Genomic DNA, 20,309 nt, shown 5'->3' on the forward strand with positions numbered 1-20,309 from the left:
CAAAAATGGGCACGTTTGTGTTCATCTGTAAAAGCTGACAAACCAAAATAAAATCCAAGAATTGTGCTTTTCTAACAAAACCTTTCTGTGCTTCAGAAATGCACACATTGATCAATCCGGAGTGGAATCAGCCGTCGCACAGAAGACACGCAGGTCTGAGGCAGTAGTGAAGGATTTTTGCATCAGCCCACCTCACAGCTCTGTACTCCTCTTCCCAAAGTGGTCCACCTTCCTAATTTTCCTGATAGAAGTCTCTCCTGTAACTCACAGGCGGTACTTGCGGAGAAGATCGGCCTGCCACATGTATTTGCGCTCCGGGAAATGCTCCGGGATCTTGATCTTGCGGAAGTCCTGGATGCACTTCTCCAGCTCCTCTTCCACACTCATCTTCTCCTTGGCTGGCCGTTTCTTGGTGCCACTCGTGTCCCGTGAGCTTGCAGTAAGAGTGCGGAGGAGATCGCTCTTACGCCGCTGCTCAGATTGCTGCTGCTGCAGTAGCTGACCTCCTGGCCTTTCTTTCTTGGGCGGCCGATCGAGGGTTTGGACGTGTGCTTGTCGGCTGACAGGCCCATAAATGACCGTACCCTGGGGGGAACTGGCTTCTGATTGGCTCTCGGAGCTGGAGGTGGAGAGCTCATTGAAGGACGTGCCACTCTCGCCCTCACCTTCACCTTTGTGGCCCTTGCAGCAGCAGTCACAAGGCGGCGAGGACCAGCGTGATGATCCGCCTGAAACAGGACGACAAGAACGTTATGGGAACACAAAGTTAAAGAAATAAAGATTTTACAAAGGAGTCTGTTAGTCAGTGACTGGAATGATGCTACTGATGAAGGACACGCATCTCACATCATCATATGGTAGAGCATTATGGGTAACTGACACAGTATGAAGTAATTTCTGGTCCATGCATTGCATCTGTATCAAATTTAAATGAAATGGCAACCAAGATGAAACCTAAACTAAATAACTTAATCAATGTTACAATGCAATAATTATTCATCGTTTGAACCTTTTAATGCATAAATTATTTAAAAACTGATATCTTCATATCACTTACAATTTCTTAATGTTAACTTTAAGTTTCTCATTTAAAAAAAGAAATATTTTCTGTCCATGTCTCTGAATACTGTGCATCAAAGACAAAGAAAAAAAACCCACTGTACCTGGGGAAAAAATTACGATGTGTTCATAAATAGTTTTGACTTCGTTTGTTAACATTCAGACCTAAAATAGTTAACACTGGTGACCAGAATAAAAAAAAATATATAACCATGTGCTTGATTTGTAGAACATTTTTTACAGTTTAGGGGTAAAAAAAGAAAACATTTCAGAAAATAGAAAGTGAGAAAAATTTCTGGAACAAATCATGATAATGGTTTATGTAAAATTATTTAAAGAAAGAAAAAAAGAAAGAGGTTCCAGGTAGTTCAGTGTGATGATGGTGCACATTTCATCTCATCTCATCTCATTATCTGTAGCCGCTTTATCCTGTTCTACAGGGTCGCAGGCGAGCTGGAGCCTATCCCAGCTGACTACGGGCGAAAGGCGGGGTTCACCCTGGACAAGTCGCCAGGTCATCACAGGGCTGACACATAGACACAGACAACCATTCACACTCACATTCACACCTACGCTCAATTTAGAGTCACCAGTTAACCTAACCTGCATGTCTTTGGACTGTGGGGGAAACCGGAGTACCCGGAGGAAACCCACGCGGACACGGGGAGAACATGCAAACTCCACACAGAAAGGCCCTCGCCGGCCACGGGGCTCGAACCCGGACCTTCTTGCTGTGAGGCGACAGCGCTAACCACTACAACACTGTGCCACTGCTGTTACCAGTTTTTCAACAGCAAAAAGAAACCGAGATCAAGTTAAAGGACATTTAACCGTTGCCCAGATTGTGCACTGTGAAGTTGTGCTGTATGACAACATTTAAAGAACTTAATTACAAGTAATTAAAAGCAGAGCAGGACACATTATACACTCAATAAATGTCAACTAGTGAGAGAAAATAGTCTGCAATTATTTTATTTCACACTTCACTTCAATTCAGTTCAGTGGATGTTGTTGTTTTATGAGTGGAATCTGTGAAGCACAGCCGAGGGATCTGGGGTTTCTGTTGTTCTTGTTTTATTTTATTCCAGTGGTGGAAATCACAACCTGCTATTATTAACATTCCAATATTATTCAAAACCTCAATAACGTGAACAAATACTGTCAATTCGAATCTAATACAAATGTTCTCTGAATACAAGCTTCATGAATAAAAAGCTCTGAGATCTCCAAAATATTTTTGTTCACATTTAATATCATGAATTGAATATTTAAGGAGTTGGATGATGTTCATGGAGTCACGAAGTCTGTGGAATTTACAGTTGGTGTTTAGCAGATGCTCTTATCCAGAGCAACGTACAACATCTTCAGACCACAATAGAAATAAGTGTTTTACACTTTGTTGTGCGATCCTTGCTTCAGTTTCATGTATGCAGTTTAATTGTACATTAGTATATTGTCCTACTTGCATGTAATTTTACCTTAATAAATCTATCTACAGTGGTGCTTGAAAGTTTGTGAACCCTTTAGAATTTTCTAAATTTCTGCATAAATATGACCTAAAACATCATCAGATTTTCACACAAGTCCTAAAAGTAGATAAAGAGAACCCAGTTAAACAAATGAGACAAAAATATTATACTTGGTCATTTATTTATTGAGGAAAATAATCCAATATTACATATCTGAGTGGCAAAAATATGCGGACCTTTGCTTTCAGTATCTGGTGTGACCCCCTTGTGCAGCAATAACTGCAACTAAACGTTTGCGGTAACTGTTGATCAGTCCTGCACACCGGCTTGGAGGAATTTTAGCCCGTTCCTCCGTACAGAACAGCTTCAACTCTGGGATGTTGGTGGGTTTCCTCACATGAACTGCTCGCTTCAGGTCCTTCCACAACATTTCCATTGGATTAAGGTCAGGACTTTGACTTGGCCATTCCAAAACATTAACTTTATTCTTCTTTAACCATTCTTTGGTTTAACGACTTGTGTGCTTAGGGTCGTTGTCTTGCTGCATGACCCACCTTCTCTTGAGATTCAGTTCATGGACAGATGTCCTGACATTTTCCTTTAGAATTCGCTGGTATAATTCAGAATTCATTGTTCCATCAATGATGGCAAGCCGTCCTGGCCCAGATGCAGCAAAACAGGCCCAAACCATGATACTACCACCACCATGTTTCACAGATGGCATAAGGTTCTTATGCTGGAATGCAGTGTTTTCCTTTCTCCAAACATAACACTTCTCATTGAAAGCAGAAAGTTCTATTTTGGTCTCATCCGTCCACAAAACATTTTTCCAATAACCTTCTGGCTTGCCCATGTGATCTTTAGCAAACTGCAGACGAGCAGCAATGTTCTTTTTGGAGAGTAGTGGCTTTCTCCTTGTAATCCTACCATGCACACCATTGTTGTTCAGTGTTCTCCTGATGGTGGACTCATGAACATTAACATTAGCCAATGTGAGAGAGGCCTTCAGTTGCTTAGAAGTTACCCTGGGGTCCTTTGTGACCTTGCTGACTATTACACGCCTTGCTCTTGGAGTGATCTTTGTTGGTCGACCACTCCTGGGGAGGGTAACAATGGTCTTGAATTTCCTCCATTTGTACACAATCTGTCTGACTGTGGATTGGTGGAGTCCAAACTCTTTAGAGATGGTTTTGTAACCTTTTCCAGCCTGATGAGCATCAACAACGCTTTTTCTGAGGTCCTCAGAAATCTCCTTTGTTCGTGCCATGATACACTTCCACAAACATGTGTTGTGAAGATCAGACTTTGATAGATCCCTGTTCTTTAAATAAAACAGGGTGCCCACTCACACCTGATTGTCATCCCATTGATTGAAAACACCTGACTCTAATTTCACCTTCAAATTAACTGCTAATCCTAGAGGTTCACATACTTTTGCCACTCACAGATATGTAATACTGGATCATTTTCCTCAATAAATAAATGACCAAGTATAATATTTTTGTCTCATTTGTTTAACTGGGTTCTCTTTATCTACTTTTAGGACTTGTGTGAAAATCTGATGATGTTTTAGGTCATATTTATGCAGAAATATAGAAAATTCTAAAGGGTTCACAAACTTTCAAGCACCACTGTATCTATCTCACCCAGAGCAGCCTGAGGAGCAGTTAGGGGTTCAGTGCTTTGTTCAAGGACACGTCAGCCATTCCTGCTGGTCCAGGGAATCAAACCAGTGACCTTTTGGTCCCAAAGGTACTTCTCTAACCTTTAGGCCATGGCTTCTCTGGTTAAAGGGCCGCTCTTTGTTGGTAGTTGTATCTTCTGCTAGAGATTACTGCATTCGACTAAAAGGTGTAACTTGTCATTTCTGACCTCTGACTAGGGAAAAAACAAAACAAAACAAAGAAAACTCTCTCAACTCAGAATTCATACTCGGGGACTCGGACCGGTCTCTTCATCTCCGAGTTCAGGGAGTGACATCAAAACAAAATGGCGTCTCACAGCATCAGCAGTGAACACAGCAATGCTTCTTCCCTTTAAATGAGTTCTACTGTGCGCGCACACACACACACACACACACACACACACACACACACATCAGCTTTAGCCCCATGAAGATTCAGACATGTTCACATGTTAAATCTGTAACTCTGACTCCATACTTCACTGTTCTGAGGTAAATCTACATCACACAGCACGGCTCGCTGACTCACTCGCTACTAACAACTTTCTATCTCGATCATACGGATGTTGAAAATGACGTAATTCCAAACAAGCTTCAAATTCCCTCCTCCTGAGGAAAGTCAAATGCAGCATATTAAAAAAGAAAAAAGAAATAAAATAAGAGTGTGGTTATTCGGAGCTCCTCTGAGAGACTCTGTACTCTGACTTTCCCTGAGTTGAGCACTAATGCAGCAGTGTTTTAACAGAAGTTTCTAGAACTTAAACGAGGAAAGGAAAACGTTTCAGCAGCTCAGCCCAGTTATTCTCTCTCATTAGTCGGCTATAGCTGCTCTGACACCATCTGAGGTGGAATAACGATTTCCAGCCTAATTCACCCAGCGTGGTGTTTCTAATGAATCTGATTATTCAGGCTGGCTTTGCCGAGAGCCGTCACTAAAGCCTCGTCTTTTAGTGTTTTAGCCTCCATCTGCACTGATCTGCACTATTTCACCACACTGATTCATGTCAGGTTTTTAATTATGCTACTTCAGATCATTTGCATGAATTATGCAAATGCTACTCGAGATGTCACAAATGATTCACGTTGTGTACGCCCACTCGCTGTTGGACGAATTGGTCGTCTGTGTGGATGTTTAAGAACTTAATCGCAAGCATGCAGGCTTAATTAAACATAAAATAAAAAGGGTAATAGGATGGGGACAGTGTCCATATGGGGGGGATATTTCTGGAACTCACCTGGTGTGTGTGTGGGTTTTTTTTTTTGCCCATAGTACTATAGACTGCCTTACTGCAGTCATAAAAGCACCATATAATTTTGGTTTCTAAAAATAATACTAATGATCAGGAGCACTGTGGGACTGAAGCACACACACTTTCTCTTTGTAAGGAATTAGTCATTGATATTTAATTAACACACTTCAACAAGTGATTCAAAACCCAGCCATCAGAATTCTCACTACAACCAAAAGAAGGGACACATCGCCCCAAATCTTCTGCTCATTTTCCAGGTTTCCGATCTCTCCACGTTCCAGTGCTTCAGCTCAGAAAATCCCAGAGCAACGTCATACACACTCGTATGGCTCGTCTCTGAATTTGATAGATATATTAATAAAATTTACATTAATTATTTCTCTCCATTCATGATGAGAAGCGACACAAGACAAAGTTTTATTCGTCGCTCATAAAAATGGTCATAATCGTCTTGAATGAATCACATGAATAAAAAACGAGCTGAAATCAGTGCAATCACAAATCCAAACTTGCAAAATTGTAAAGTTGTATAAAATGATGTAAAGTGAATTTCACTGATGTGTGTGGTTATTTACAGTAGCTCCAGGCGTGTTTATGTGTCCAGGTGTGTGTGCTGGCTGCATGAGTTTCCAACAGAGTATCCAGAGTTAGATCATCGTTCCGCTGCATTTTTCCATGTTACATTACATTAATGGCATTTAGCAGACGCTCTTATTCAACACACCCAGAGCAGCCTGGGGAGCAGTTAGGGGTTCGGTGCCTTGCTCAAGGGCATATCAGCTATTCCTGCTGGTCCAGGGAATCGATCCAGCAGTCTTTTGGTCCCAATGCTGCTTCTCTGACCACTATGCCATGGCTTTCCCTGGTTGGATGTCAGGTTTTTCCAAGTACAATAGATTACAGGAAAAGGGTAAACCCTGACACTGGCTGCAGAATTAACTTTAAACTGACTCCTCCTCATCTGTAAATCACTGTGGATTAGAAGAAACACCTGTCAGGTAAACCATGAGCCTTGCAGGACTCCCGGGTCATGAGGAGGTCCATGTTGAAGGTGAACACTAATGCAAGGAGAACTGACTTTTATAAGCTGGACCTCAGAGCCTCAGATGTAACCTGACGTTCTGACTTTTTAAAATTGAAACTGAAAACTTTTCTGTTCCGAATGAGCTTCCGGGTGACCTGTGATTGAGCTCTCAGGGACGGGGCTCTTCATTCCATTGCATTTTTATCTTTTTATCTTATTTTACTGTTTTCTTAAATACAGTTAAACAAAGCAAAAAGGACAAAACCGGAATTGTATGTAGAGTGAAACGAGCTAGAAAACATGGCACAGAACACAAACATCCAGATTGCAGCCAAAACCCAGCGGTGATGTGACGACTGCAAATTAATCTGTTTTTAATTATATATATTTCACATTAGGGGGCGGCACGGTGGTGTAGTGGTTAGCGTTGTCCCCTTACAGCAAGAAGGTCCGGGTTTGAGCCCCGTGGCCGGCGAGGGCCTTTCTGTGCGGAGTTTGCATGTTCTCCCCGTGTCCGCGTGGGTTTCCTCCGGGTGCTCCGGTTTCCCCCACAGTCCAAAGACATGCAGGTTAGGTTAACTGGTGACTCTAAATTGAGCGTAGGTGTGAATGTGAGTGTGAATGGTTGTCTGTGTCTATGTGTCAGCCCTGTGATGACCTGGCGACTTGTCCAGGGTGAACCCCGCCTTTCGCCCGTAGTCAGCTGGGATAGGATCCAGCTCGCCTGCGACCCTGTAGAACAGGATAAAGCGGCTACAGATAATGAGATGAGATATTTCACATTAACTTTCATATTTAATGTTTTAGAATGTTTATTTTCAGTTGTTTTTATATTTGTTCATTTTGATTTGCTTTGTGTATAAAGTGTGCTATAGAAATACATTTTGCTTTATAATCTCTCCTTCTCTCTCACTCACGAGTCACTAAGTGTTGTATCCGGGTGGCGGGGGATGGGATCATGGGATCGGGAGTCTATCCTGGGAATACTGGGCGTGATCCGGGAATACACCCTGGATGGGTCACCAGTCCATTTCAGTTACACCTCTCCTCATTCTGCTTAATAACTGTAACACGAGGATTGTTAAGGATGTTAAGGATTTCCTGTTTGTAAAGGATTGAGTTTTGATGAAGAACTTCATCAGTTTAGATTAGTGTGCAGTTCAGCACCTTCTTATTCACACTCCAGTCTCCTTTAATCATGAAATCAGAAACACAGATTCCAGCTGCTCGACAGAACAACAAAACATTTGCACTGATAGAATAGAAAAACAGTCGAGTCACCCAATAATGAGGGTTTTATAACCTCAATTAACTCATAACCTTTCCTTCCTCTGAGTCAAACAGGAAGCAGAGACTCATCAACATCATCAGTCTTCAGGGTCTGGAGTTAATTTGTGTCATTCAGGATAAAAATGTTTGCTCAGTGAGACAGAACTTCATAACTGGTCTTTAAATAAATCTTTTCAAAAGACGTTGATGTAATGAAATAAATTTCCATTTAAACTGCATGATCAGAGTTCACCAACTCAATCCTGACAAATATTTTAAAAAAATGACTGTACTGAGACTAATCTGACCAATCACAGACCAGCCGCTCACCTTACAACCTGTCCATCGAAGAAGAAGTCACATTTTAGCTTCAGCCTTAAAATTAAAATGAATATTTTATTGTGTATCCCAGAAACACACTGAAACATACTTCAAATAGGAAGGAAGCTGCTGAAGAAAAGCTATTTCAGATATTTGACCTTGCTGTGACCTTTGGATCCATTTTAAAATCTAATCAGTTCATCTGCAGGTCACGATGATAATTCTATATAAATTCTACAAGCATTCAACCACTTGCTCTTGGAATATCTGCGTAACGAGGATGGATGTGTGGACGGACTAAATGAACACACTGAGTGACCGAGGCATGAAAATAAATAAATAAATAACAAAACAAACAAACAGGACCCTAAAGTCATAACATTGACTCATAATTACGGCTCAGCGTTGCATAATAATGACTTGAAATGAGGACTTGGTTTCTTATCAGAATTAACTCAGTTCATTTCACAATAAAGAAATGATTATATCCTGGAAAATGCACAGAATCCGAGAACAGCCGTGTTAGAAATAACGTTCAAAGAGAATAAATAACGACATAAAACAACATGAATAAATATTAAATAAAAATGAAAAAGATTAGGAATTAATTAATAATAATTAATAAATAATTAACTCATGATGCTGAGAAAACAACATGAAAAAATTATTGCAAACACGGCTGTTCTCTGCTTCTGTAGAAATGGAATAATGAATAATAAATAAATAATAAAAATAAAAGTTTTTGTTTGTTACAGACATTTATTCAAATCATATGTTTGTTTATTTTAAAAATAAATATTTTGCTGTTTATTTATTTCAAGTACAGAAAAATTGCAGATTTGACATGAAATAAAGAATAACTACAAGAAAAACAACAATAAGCACCAACCCTGTTTCAGTCAGGAGAATGAACAGAAATTAAAATAAACAAATAAAATAGTGCATTAGCATTTGTTTGTGTTTCTTTTCTGCATTTTTCAGAGATGTCGTCATGTTTAAAAGAAAAAAAAAAGTAAATCATCAGATGAATTTGTACTTTATCTTACTTTTTCTAGCTTCTCCAGAGCCAGGATATAATGATCAGAAAATAAATATTTATCTATTAATGTTAATACTTTGTGAATTTTAGAAGTTCAGAGGAAATGATCCCATTGTTCATTACCATCTCTTTATACTTAAATGAGAAGAATTCCTGACTAAAGTTAGGAAACGCGTGTATTAGAAATAAGATCCATAATTTCTCTCTTAATTTCAGAAATTGTTCAATTAATAACTTCATTCTAGCATCAAACGAGTCTCGTATAGAATTGATGTAGAATTGCTCTCAACAAAGCACTTGTTCCTCCACAGCACTCTGAAAGCAGAGGCGGTGCATCAGCCATCGGGACGCACAGAAATCATCTGGTTGTTCCCAAGAAAGATCAATGAATCGAAATATTGAATATATGGAGTTCTGCTTTGATCTTTTCAAAGGGGATAAGGAGTAAATATCTCAGCTGGTGTCATGGTAAAGTGAAGATGATGCTGACAAGCCATGACTGATTAAATAAACTTGTATAAACCTGACTCTAAGGTGTTGAGGCTTTTTCAGGAATCACATTCCCACTTTCCCAGTAAGTAATATCTGGGTGCTGTGGATCTGCTGTTCTCCTCGGTGTATATCCAGTCCTCCATCCGATATCTCTCTCTCTCTCTCTCACCTGACTGCCAGCTCATTCTTGGAGTGTGACTAATCCTCAAAGTCAGATCCTCGGAATGATCACTCCCGAGCCAAATGCACGTTCCAGCCACCTCACAGAATATTGATGAGCAGGATATACTGTGTATATTTCCTCGTGGTGTGTTAATGAGATTGTTGTGTGCATCCATCAGTTCAAAAGTGGGCCATCGCGGCTTTACGTGAGGAATAACACACTTCAGACTACAAATAAAATCCAGGCTGGAGTCGGGTGACACAGTGAAGCAGTGATACGGTGAAGCAGTGACACGGTGAAGCAGTGACACGGTGAAGCGGCCTGTTTTTATTCCCAGATAATAATTTAAGAACGTCTCTGATGAAATCCATTAGAACAGAAAGAGCTCCAGTAACTGTTTATAACGTGTTATTTCCTTTCAGCCCCCCCCCGTATCCCAGCTATTGTCATACGTCACTAAACCAGCAAATTACCTGCTCATCACTTCCTGCTTCAGTATTTCTCGTGTGTTTTGTGCAGGTCTGTTTATTCAACCTTGTGTTCAACCAAAGGACAAACTGTGGCTCCAGCTCTGTTACTGAAGACGAGTAAATGACTGTTCTGTGTCTCAGTGAGGTGTGTCATTAGCATAGTGTGTCATTAGCAAGGGGCAAAAACTTTGCACAAATCTTTCAATTTGTTAGTCATATGTACTATGACAAAATGTACACATGGAACCCTGGCTGGGATATGGAGAGAAAAAAAAAAAACTAAACTAAACTTAAAATACATTAAATCAGTGCTTATCATTAGGTTTTCACGTACAGGAAGTGGACACACTCATCATAAGTTTGCCAAACTGACCTGGAAGTACACTGAGCTAAATTAAAGACTTTGCAAAAATACATCTGTTTTTTTTCTCTTCCCTCTCCATGTCCCTTCGAGGGCTCCATACGTACACGATGTACTTTTCTGAGGAAAAAAAGTGGCAATATTCTGAGAATAATATTTATGGCAAAATGGAACATACATATAACAGTGGTATGTTAAAGGGCGGGCTCACTCTTCCCAGAATCCTCTGCACCAAGTATCAAGTCGGCATTTTCACATCCTTGGATAGGCCACTGTTTGGAAAAAAAAATTCTGCAAGAATCCGGCGACATATTCAGCCACAGATCATAAACAGTGATGTGAAATTGAACCCATTTTGTCAAAGTAGTTATATTTTAGATTATTTTATCCATGTTCACTGGATATGAGCAATCGCGCGCTCTGATTGGCTACTCTACTACCAGGATATCAGCTCATATACCATGAGTGGAGAAAAACAAAATGGTGGAGCGTGCTGCTGAACCAACCGAGGATGAAATAAAAACTCTAACAAAACCCCAAAAATACAAAAAAAGCAACAAAATATGGAATAAAAGTATTGGATGGTAAGAACGTATCTTTTTTCTATTTTTCAAGAATTATTATTATCATCACATTTTTCATGAATTGCTCCTGTCATTTAGCCAGTTTGTTTACATTCTAAGCGGAAATGATTTTGTCGGATGTTTTGTATAAAGTCTTTATTTACTGAATTTGCAAAAAATAAAAAATAAAAATGCTCTGTTTCTCAAAATGACTGTGGATAGAATAAAACAGTTATTCCACTCAGTCTCATCGTACATGGATTATAGGCCTATCAGCTCATCTACAACTCGATTTCATGGAATAACTTAATTATTTCCACTGATCCGTTCCGTTTCCGTATGGGTGTTCTGTTATAATGGACCAGAACTGGCCTCAAACGTCTCACAGCCATCCAGGCAGGAAAGAAAACACCAGGCGTACTCTATTCAAAACCTCCATGTATGACATGTCGATGAAGAAAGTTGAGGAGTTTTGAAGGGATCAGTGAACATGGAGTTTGCAGAGGTTTTATTGCACAGAGAGCGAACAGAGTAACGGTCACATGATTTCAAAACAAAAACAACGTTTGGATTCTGGGAAGGCTGAGTCGCCCCTTTAACATGAGGAACGTTGATGATTTGGAGGCATTAATTTTGGAGGAGAAATCGCAGGCAGTGGATTCTTCCGAGGCAATCGATGGTGACATTGATAATCAAAATGATCGATTCTGAAGGAGAGGAACTCCAGAACGCTCCATGTGCCCAACGCCGACTCGGATATAAGATAAACTGAAGCCTTATGGAGAGTCGATATTCCATAACACACTGTGGAATCAATTACTGTACTGACGGCACCAGAGATCCAGCTGTTATGCTGCAGATGTGAGAACTGATGACTTAGAATGTGACCACTGCTTGCAGTTTCTCTTTCAGCACAAGAAACAATTTCCTCCAAGTTCGTGTGATCCTTTCTTATAAATAAATACGATTCCTTGCATAATCATCTCAAGATTCTAATACTACTGTGACAAATAATAGCGAGACTGCCAATGGGGGCGTCACTCACTCCGGCCCCGTCTCATCCAGAAGGAACGATCTAAAGTGGGCCACCTTGCACAGTTCCACTCTCAACCAGTCCGGCTCAAATATTTGCCAGAAAGAATCCAAAACGGTGAGGAATTGACCGAGAAGAAGCAATTTTTGTTGAACTGCTCATTAAGGCTTAATTAGTTCATAACTTCATTAATAATTGTAATGAAGCAAATCTGGGTAGAATTTATATGCACCCTAGGTTCCCCTACCTTCATTCCAGAAAGAATCAAAATCACTGAAGAACTGAGGGAGAAGAAGCGATTTTCGTGAAGTGTGGACAATAGACGATGGACGGACAACACGTGATGGCATAAACTCATCACCTTTCTGCTGGATGAGATAATAATAATAATAATCTGTGGTGGCACGGTGGTGTAGTAGTTAGCGCTGTCGCCTCACAGCAAGAAGGTCCGGGTTCGAGCCCCGTGGCCGGCGAGGGCCTTTCTGTGTGGAGTTTGCATGTTCTCCCCGTGTCCGCGTGGGTTTCCTCCGGGTGCTCCGGTTTCCCCCACAGTCCAAAAGCATGCAGGTTAGGTTAACTGGTGACTCTAAATTGAGCGTAGGTGTGAATGTGAGTGTGAATGGTTGTCTGTGTCTATGTGTCAGCCCTGTGATGACCTGGCGACTTGTCCAGGGTGAACCCCGCCTTTCGCCCGTAGTCAGCTGGGATAGGATCCAGCTCGCCTGCGACCCTGTAGAAGGATAAAGCGGCTAGAGATAATGAGATGAGATAATAATCTGGTGCTGATATGCCAAAAAATTAAGTATGACTTTATTCTTGAAATCTTATATTTTTATTGTTTAATTAACAAAAATATTAGGCCCAAATTAACAGACATCGTCTCTGTACAGACACAATAACTAACAATTTTCAGAATGATAAATTTCCGGTAAATTCCTGTAGAAATACCGTATTATGGAACCAGAATAAACGCTTTATATGCCACTTTGACTGGCAATTTATCATGAAGCTTAACAGTATTTTAAAAACCCCAAAACAGATTATAGATTCCTTATTGAAAGACTTTGCACTTGTGTGTGTGTGTGTAATACACAGTGTACTCAATTACTCTGTACAGGTTACGTGAGTAAAGAGAATTCTTAACTTGTTTGATTTATGAGGTACGGCGTGAAGAACTTTGTTGTAGAATGTCAGCTAAAATTCAATCACTGAAGGAGATTTTGGAGAATTTTAGTTATTGCACGACTGTGGATTCTCTCGTTCCTACTGAGCACGGTGCCATTCTCCACGCTTAGCTGAAGCAAGACTGACTGTACTGCTGTGCCATATGCCAGTCTTCAGAGCCCTGCTGCGTGTGTCTCTGTTCTGAAGTTGCCTTGATTAGGCTTATCGTTTTTCCAGCCATGAAACAGGAGCCATATTTTGTGGTTGTGTCTTTTGTTTACAGCTTTATGCTTCTGGAAAAATTCAATACATAAAAAGACACGAGTGCAATTAATGTGTAAGAAGCTGATTTAAAGTCTGGCTCACAAAAAAATTATGGATCGTTTTGCATCTGCAGGATGCTGTTCTCTTGTGCAACTGTTTGTATTGTTGAGACAGTGATAAATTAACATATAATTCAGAGATATTTATTCTAACTTGACTTTGCATCATTAAAGCCATTCTGTACTATTTGCTGCTAAAAAAAACATTCCATTTATTATCATAGAATAAACACAATTACTGATAAATTTCCCGTCTTCCTTATTTCTTTTTTGACAGCGAACAAAAATATTGCACTTCTGTTCTGACTTCTTATTTACTTCTTCTGGTTTGCTGGTTCAGTGGATTAAAAGCACAGAGCTTTTGTTTCCCTTCCTCTATTTTCTTGAGCCGTTTCTTGAAAAATGTAGCAGGAACTGCTGAGAAATCGATGTTCTAGTTCCACTGGGACTCATTAAAAGTGACACAAGATTTCAAAACCTTCACATGTATGCTCTAAGACAGGCTTCAAATTACGCAAACAAAATCTGAACTTTTATAAGTTTTATAATTAAGAAAAGTTTTTATAATTCAAGTCTTACCAATGATTCCAGCTAGGTTTTTTTTCCCCAAACAAAAACCAGATTCCTACAATTATAATTCAAGTGCACGGCAATTAAGAAATTAACATCAGATCTAATTTTATTGGGAATGTCTGCATACATTTGCATCCCAAATCCTCATTTACATCTCTAAGAGGAGAACTGTTTTAGGCAAAAACTGTTGAGTTGGAATATAATGGGCTCCATTAAAAAAATGCAATTACGGTTAGAGAAATTGAACGGCCAACACACACTTGTTCCTGCAAGCAGCAGTTACTGTTTTGCACACCCAAACTGTTTTCACTAACCAAAGATACTAAAGATAACATGCACTTTAAAAATGAATTATTTACAGTGTCAAAGGACAAGATGTAAAATGTATAAAACTCAATAAACTCATTTCTTACTAAAATATACTCTGAATGCAAGAGTCAGTGCTCTCTAAAAATAACCCCCCCTGCAATATCTGCTCTCTGAGGCACAGAGGTTCTGAGAAACATTGTTATTGGCACTGAGAGACAGAGGATCTGCTGCAGTTCTGTCCGGACCGGAACGCAGTATACAGGAGGTCATTCAGTCCAACACACTCTGATTCTCCCTGACTGAACAGACTTTCAAAAGTTCTCACAAAGTCCCACCTTTTCACTGTTCAGTGTCTGGCTTTTCAGCCTCACCTTATTTCACTTGTCATGATCCGACGGCCCTTATTTATTTATTTATTTATTTATTTAAATTGAAATTCAATTCAATTCATTAATTTAATCATCTTCAGTAATCCTGATCAGGGTCACAGTGGATGCAGATTCTGTCCCAGAGAGTCCTGGGTGTAACGAGGGAGAATTCACCTGTGATGAGAAGTCAGGGCACTGTACACACACACACACACACACACACACACACACACACACACACACACACACACACACCTTTGTGTAGACAATTGCTGGGTTGCATCTGACGTCACATCTGCCTCATTAGATATGTGAGACAGGAAGTAGTGGTCAGCTGAGCTCACTGTTCACAAAGCGTCGCTATCACTGGGGCGCCTTGCTAGTTGTTAAAATGCCTCACGCTTGTGTTGTTTTGGGCTGCTCAAGTAAAACAAGCCATGAAACTGATAAAAGTGTCTTCTGAGTTCCCCATAAAGGGTGAAAGAGCAAAGGATTTTACCAAAAGGTGATGAGAAAGGCGGCTCTTGAACCTTTCGCTGTGATGGAAGGGAGCCGAGTCGAAGAATGCTCGAGTTTGCAGCGATCACTTCGGGAAAGGTTTGTAGATTCCTCTGATTTATTTCGTTTGGATTCACAAATCACTTTTCTCGCCATTTTTGTGATATTTTGAAGTTCAGGAGATGCTTAAGTCCTCAGATGTGTTTTTGTTTACTGTTTGATCATGGTCACCATATTGTGAACTAACGTGTATATAACACATGCAAACCCCAGGTCTTTAAAGAGGTTTCTGTGGATCTTTGTAAATGATTTATCTGGAGGAGAAGAGCAGGGAGGATTGAGAATTGAGCAGCTGTGGTTTGTTTATACCCGATATGAAAACTTGAAGCTTCCTAGCAACCATCATGAAGACACGTACAAAAAGGCCAGAAACTCCTCCTTATCCAGGCAAAAATGATACAGGATTTATCTTGTAGTGTCCTGATCCCCAGATCTTTAATACAGCCACATATATAAAAAGTTGTTCTCCTCCATGTTCTTCCAGGTTTTCATCTGTGTGTCAGTGTAGAACGATGTCTTCAGCACCAGGTAATTTGAGATGTCGGGAACTCAACGGATGGATAATTTTTCAGCTCATGGGAAAAATCCATCCATCCATCCATTTTCTATCGCTTATCCGGATCTGGGTCGTGGGGGTAGCAGCCTAAGCAGAGCAGCCCAGACTTCCTTCTCTCCAGCCACCTCCACCAGCTCTTCCAGGGGAATACCGAGGCGTTCCCAGGCCAGCTGAGAGATGTAATCTCTCCAGCATTTCCTGGGTTTGCCCCGGGGTCTCCTCCCGGTGGGGCATGCCCAGAGAACCACCCTTGGGAGGCATCCAGGGGGCATCCTAACAAGGTGCCTGAACCACCTCAACTGACTCCTTTCGATGTGGAGGAGCAGTGGTTCTACTCTGAGTCTCCCCTGAATGACCGAGCTTCTCACCCTGTCTCTAACGGAGAGCCCAGCCACCTGCAGAGAAAACCCATTTCTGCTTGTATCCGCGATCTCATTCTTTTGGTCACTACCCACAGCTCGTGACTATAGGTGAAAGTGGGAACACAGATGGACCAGTAAATTGAGAGCTTTGCCTTTTGACTCAGCTCTCTCTTTACCACAACAGACCGGTTTAGCATCCGCATCACTGCTGACGCTGCCCCGATCCATCTGTCCAACTCCCGCTCCCCCTTACCCTCACTCGTGAACAAAATCCCAAGATACTTAAACTCCTCCACTTTAGGTAGCAACTCCCCCCGACCCGAAATAGGCACTCCACCCGTTTCCAGCTGAGCGCCATGGCCACAGACTTGGAGGTACTGATCCTCATCCCAGCCGCATTGCACTTGGCTGCAAACCGTCCCAGCGCATGCTGTAAGTCACAGATTGATGAAGCCAACAGGACCACATCATCCACAAAAAGCAGAGACATGATCCTGATGCCACCAAACCGGACACCCTCCGCCCCTTGGCTGGGCCTAGAAATTCTGTCCATAAAAGTTATGAACAGAACCAATGACAAAGGGCAGCCCTGGCAGAGTCCCACATGCACCGGGAACAAGTCTGACTTACTGCCAGCAATGCAAATCAAACTTCGCATTGCGTTCCCAGCATACCTTCACTACACGTTTGGGCCTACCAGGTCTGTCCGACCTTCTCCCCCGCCATCTGATCCAGCTTGCCACCAGGTAGTGATCAGTTGACAGCTCTGCTCCTCTCTTCACCCAAGTGTCCAAGACATATGGTAGTAGATCAGATGAAACGACTATAAAGTCAATCATTGATCTATGGCCTAGGGTGTCCTTGTGCTATGTGCACTTATGGACACCCTTATGCTCGAACATGGTGTTCGTTATGGCCAAACCGTGCATGACACAGAAGTCCAACAACAGAACACCGCTCGGGTTCAGATCAGGCAGGCCGTTCCTCCCAATCACACCCCTCCAAGTCTCACCGCCATTGCCCACTTGAGTGTTGAAGTCCCCCAGTAAAACAATGGAATCCCCTTGTGGTGCACTGTCTAGCACCGCACTCAAGGACTCCAAGAAGGCCGGGTACTCTGAACTACCATTTGGCGCATAAGTGCAAATGACAGTCAGAGACCGTTCCCTGACCTGAAGGCGCAGGGAAACAATGCTCTCATTCACTGGGGAGAACTCTGATGTTAGCGTGCCGAACTGGGGGGCTACCAATAGCTCCATCCCTGCCCGGTGCCACTCACCCTTGGCAACTCCAGCATAGAAGAGAGTCCAACTCCTCTCCAGGAAATTGGTTCCAGAGCCCGAGCTATGCATCAAGGTGAGCCCAACTATATCTAGTCGGTACCGCTCAATCTCATGCACAAGCTCAGGCTCCTTTCCCACCAGAGAGGTGACATTCCATGTCCCAAAAGCCAGTTTTATCAGCTGGGGATCAGTATGCCACAGCCTCCACCTTTGGCTGCTACCCAATCCACAGTGCACTGGACCCTTACGGCACCTCCTGCAGGTGGTGGGTCCACAGGAGAGTGGTTCTGTGTTGCTCCTTCGGGCTGGGCCCGGCCGGGCCCCATGGACATAGGCCTGGCCACCAGGCGCTTGCCGATGAGCCCCTCCCCCAGACCTGGCTCCAGGGTGGGGGAGGGCACTCGGACACCTGCTTTTCCTCTCATAAGGGTCATTCTGAACCGCTCTTTGTCTGACCCCTCATCTAAGACCTGTTTGCCTTGGGAAACGCTACCAGGGGCAAATGCCCCCAACAAGATAGCTCCTAGAATCTCTGAGGCACTCAAACCTCTCCACCATGTTAAGGTGGCAATTCAAAGAGGATTCAAAAAATCCTTCTTTGTTAATGTGTAAGGATCTAATCCATCGCAAAGAGCAGCTTCCTGAAGGTACCTTGACCATGCATTGGCTTCTAAACTGCGAAAATAGTCAGAGATGGTTTCACTCACTCTTTATATAATGGCAGCCAAATCAGTTCCCCTGACCACCACTTCATTCACTGGAAGTAAACTCACAAACAAAAGTCACATGACTGAAGACAACCTGTACACTGGCGAACCCAGAGGAAACCCACATGGACACAGAGAGAACATGTGAAACGCTGTACAGACAGAAATCTAAACTCAGGATCAAATCACAGACTTCAGAGCTGTGAGTTGGCTCCAGAATGCTACCCACGAGACCACCAACAAAAAACTCCACAAAATCATCTCATCTCCTCTAGCTGCTTTATCCTATTCTACAGGGCCACAGGCAAGCTGGAGCCTATCCCAGCTGACTACGGGCGAAAGGCAGGGTACACCCTGGACAAGTCACTAGGTCATCATAGGGCTGACACATAGACAACCATTCATGGTCAATTTAGAGTCACCAGTTATCCTAACCTGCATGTCTTTGGACTGTGGGGGAAACCGGAGCACCCGGAGGAAACCCACGCGGACAACATGCAAACTCCGCACAGAAAGGCCCTCGCTGGCCACGTGGCTAGAACCCGGACCTTCTTGCTGTGAGGCAACAGTACTAACCGCTACACCACCATGCCGCCCCTCCACAAAATCATATTTTCCAAAAATCATATTCTTATGTGTCGAGATGCAGAACAAAATATACTCACCTCACTCACTCATTCTTCTCTTAGATATTTTGCATTTACAAGCATGTGTGTGTCTTAATACAGCGTTTTAATTCCAGTCTATACACACTCTCTTCTTGACTGGATCATTCTTAATTACTACTGAACTCTTGTTTATGTAACAGCAGAAAGAATCCATCAGGTTTATTGGTTTTGAAATCATCTCCTCTGTAGTTTATACCCTTCCATTTGCAAACTCAACTTGTCCTGTAAGACTTATCAAATCCCTGTGCAGAAGCCTCTAACAGATGTTGCCATATCACAAGTATGTGATGTTGCTCACACAGAGAGACACAAATAGTTCCAGACAAATGTCATGGTTCTGCTGTATTTTAGCCCGGCTGAACTTTATGACTTGTAGCTGAAGCCTCCCTTTTACTCTACAAGCAGATGTTGTACCTTAAATATTAAACACAGTGGTGTTCTGAACCCAAAAGATGACCAGCAGTGTGATTGATAAATAATCAGTGCCATTATCTGAGAGGCGGAGCAGAGAAGAAATGGTGTGCTGATGCTGTAAGGAGTTTGTAACTGAGCTGTACGCTGCTTAGAGAATCATATAGCAGCAGCAGCACTGAGAGTGTTACAGTTTTCCAGCTCACTTTGTGCTTTTTATTCAGCTTTGGCTTTGCTTTTTTAGGTTCAGAAACACACACCCACACACACAGAGCTCACTGCTAAACCACACCCACACCTGATACAAACCCCACCCCCAACATACAACTTATGCCCCCTGCTGGAGACAAAGTCTGAGTGTGATCCGAATAGAGGGTGAAGGAGCAGCACACAAGGTGTAGCAGAGAGTAAAGAACACTTGATGGCAAGACACAGCTTTCTGATGGTAATTTACCTCCAAATTAATGTACAGCACTGGGTGGTCCTCCTCCACCACCTGAGACTGAATGATTCCTAGCCCAGTGTACAGTTCCAAGGTTTCTATGATCTATCTATCTATCATCATTATCATCCATCCATCTGTCATTATCTTCATCATCCAATCATCCATCCTCATCATCATCCAGCCATCCTTCATCATCATCATCCTTCATCCATCATCATCTTCATTATCATCTATCCTTCATCTTCATCATCCATCCATTTGTCATCATCCATCATCATCCTTCATCCATCACCTTCATCATCCATCCATCCATCCATCCATCCATCCATCCATCCATCCATCCATCCATCCATCCATCCATCCATCCATTATCATCCTTCATCCA

General features: G+C 42.0%; 1 protein-coding gene across 1 annotated transcript in view; it reads right to left on the reverse strand.

Annotated features, from left to right (window-relative positions):
• Nucleotides 1-264: 264 nt before the first annotated feature.
• The window catches only part of kctd16b (potassium channel tetramerization domain containing 16b), a 67,513-nt gene continuing 47,468 nt past the window's right edge, over nt 265-20,309 (reverse strand). Inside the window, exon 2 of the mRNA XM_060936542.1 lies at nt 265-728. Within this exon, the coding sequence (XP_060792525.1) occupies nt 265-728 (464 nt within the window). The remainder of the gene's footprint in view (nt 729-20,309) is intronic.

This window comes from Neoarius graeffei, chromosome 12 (genome assembly GCF_027579695.1).
Source record: "Neoarius graeffei isolate fNeoGra1 chromosome 12, fNeoGra1.pri, whole genome shotgun sequence".
Lineage (NCBI taxonomy): Eukaryota > Metazoa > Chordata > Actinopteri > Siluriformes > Ariidae > Neoarius > Neoarius graeffei.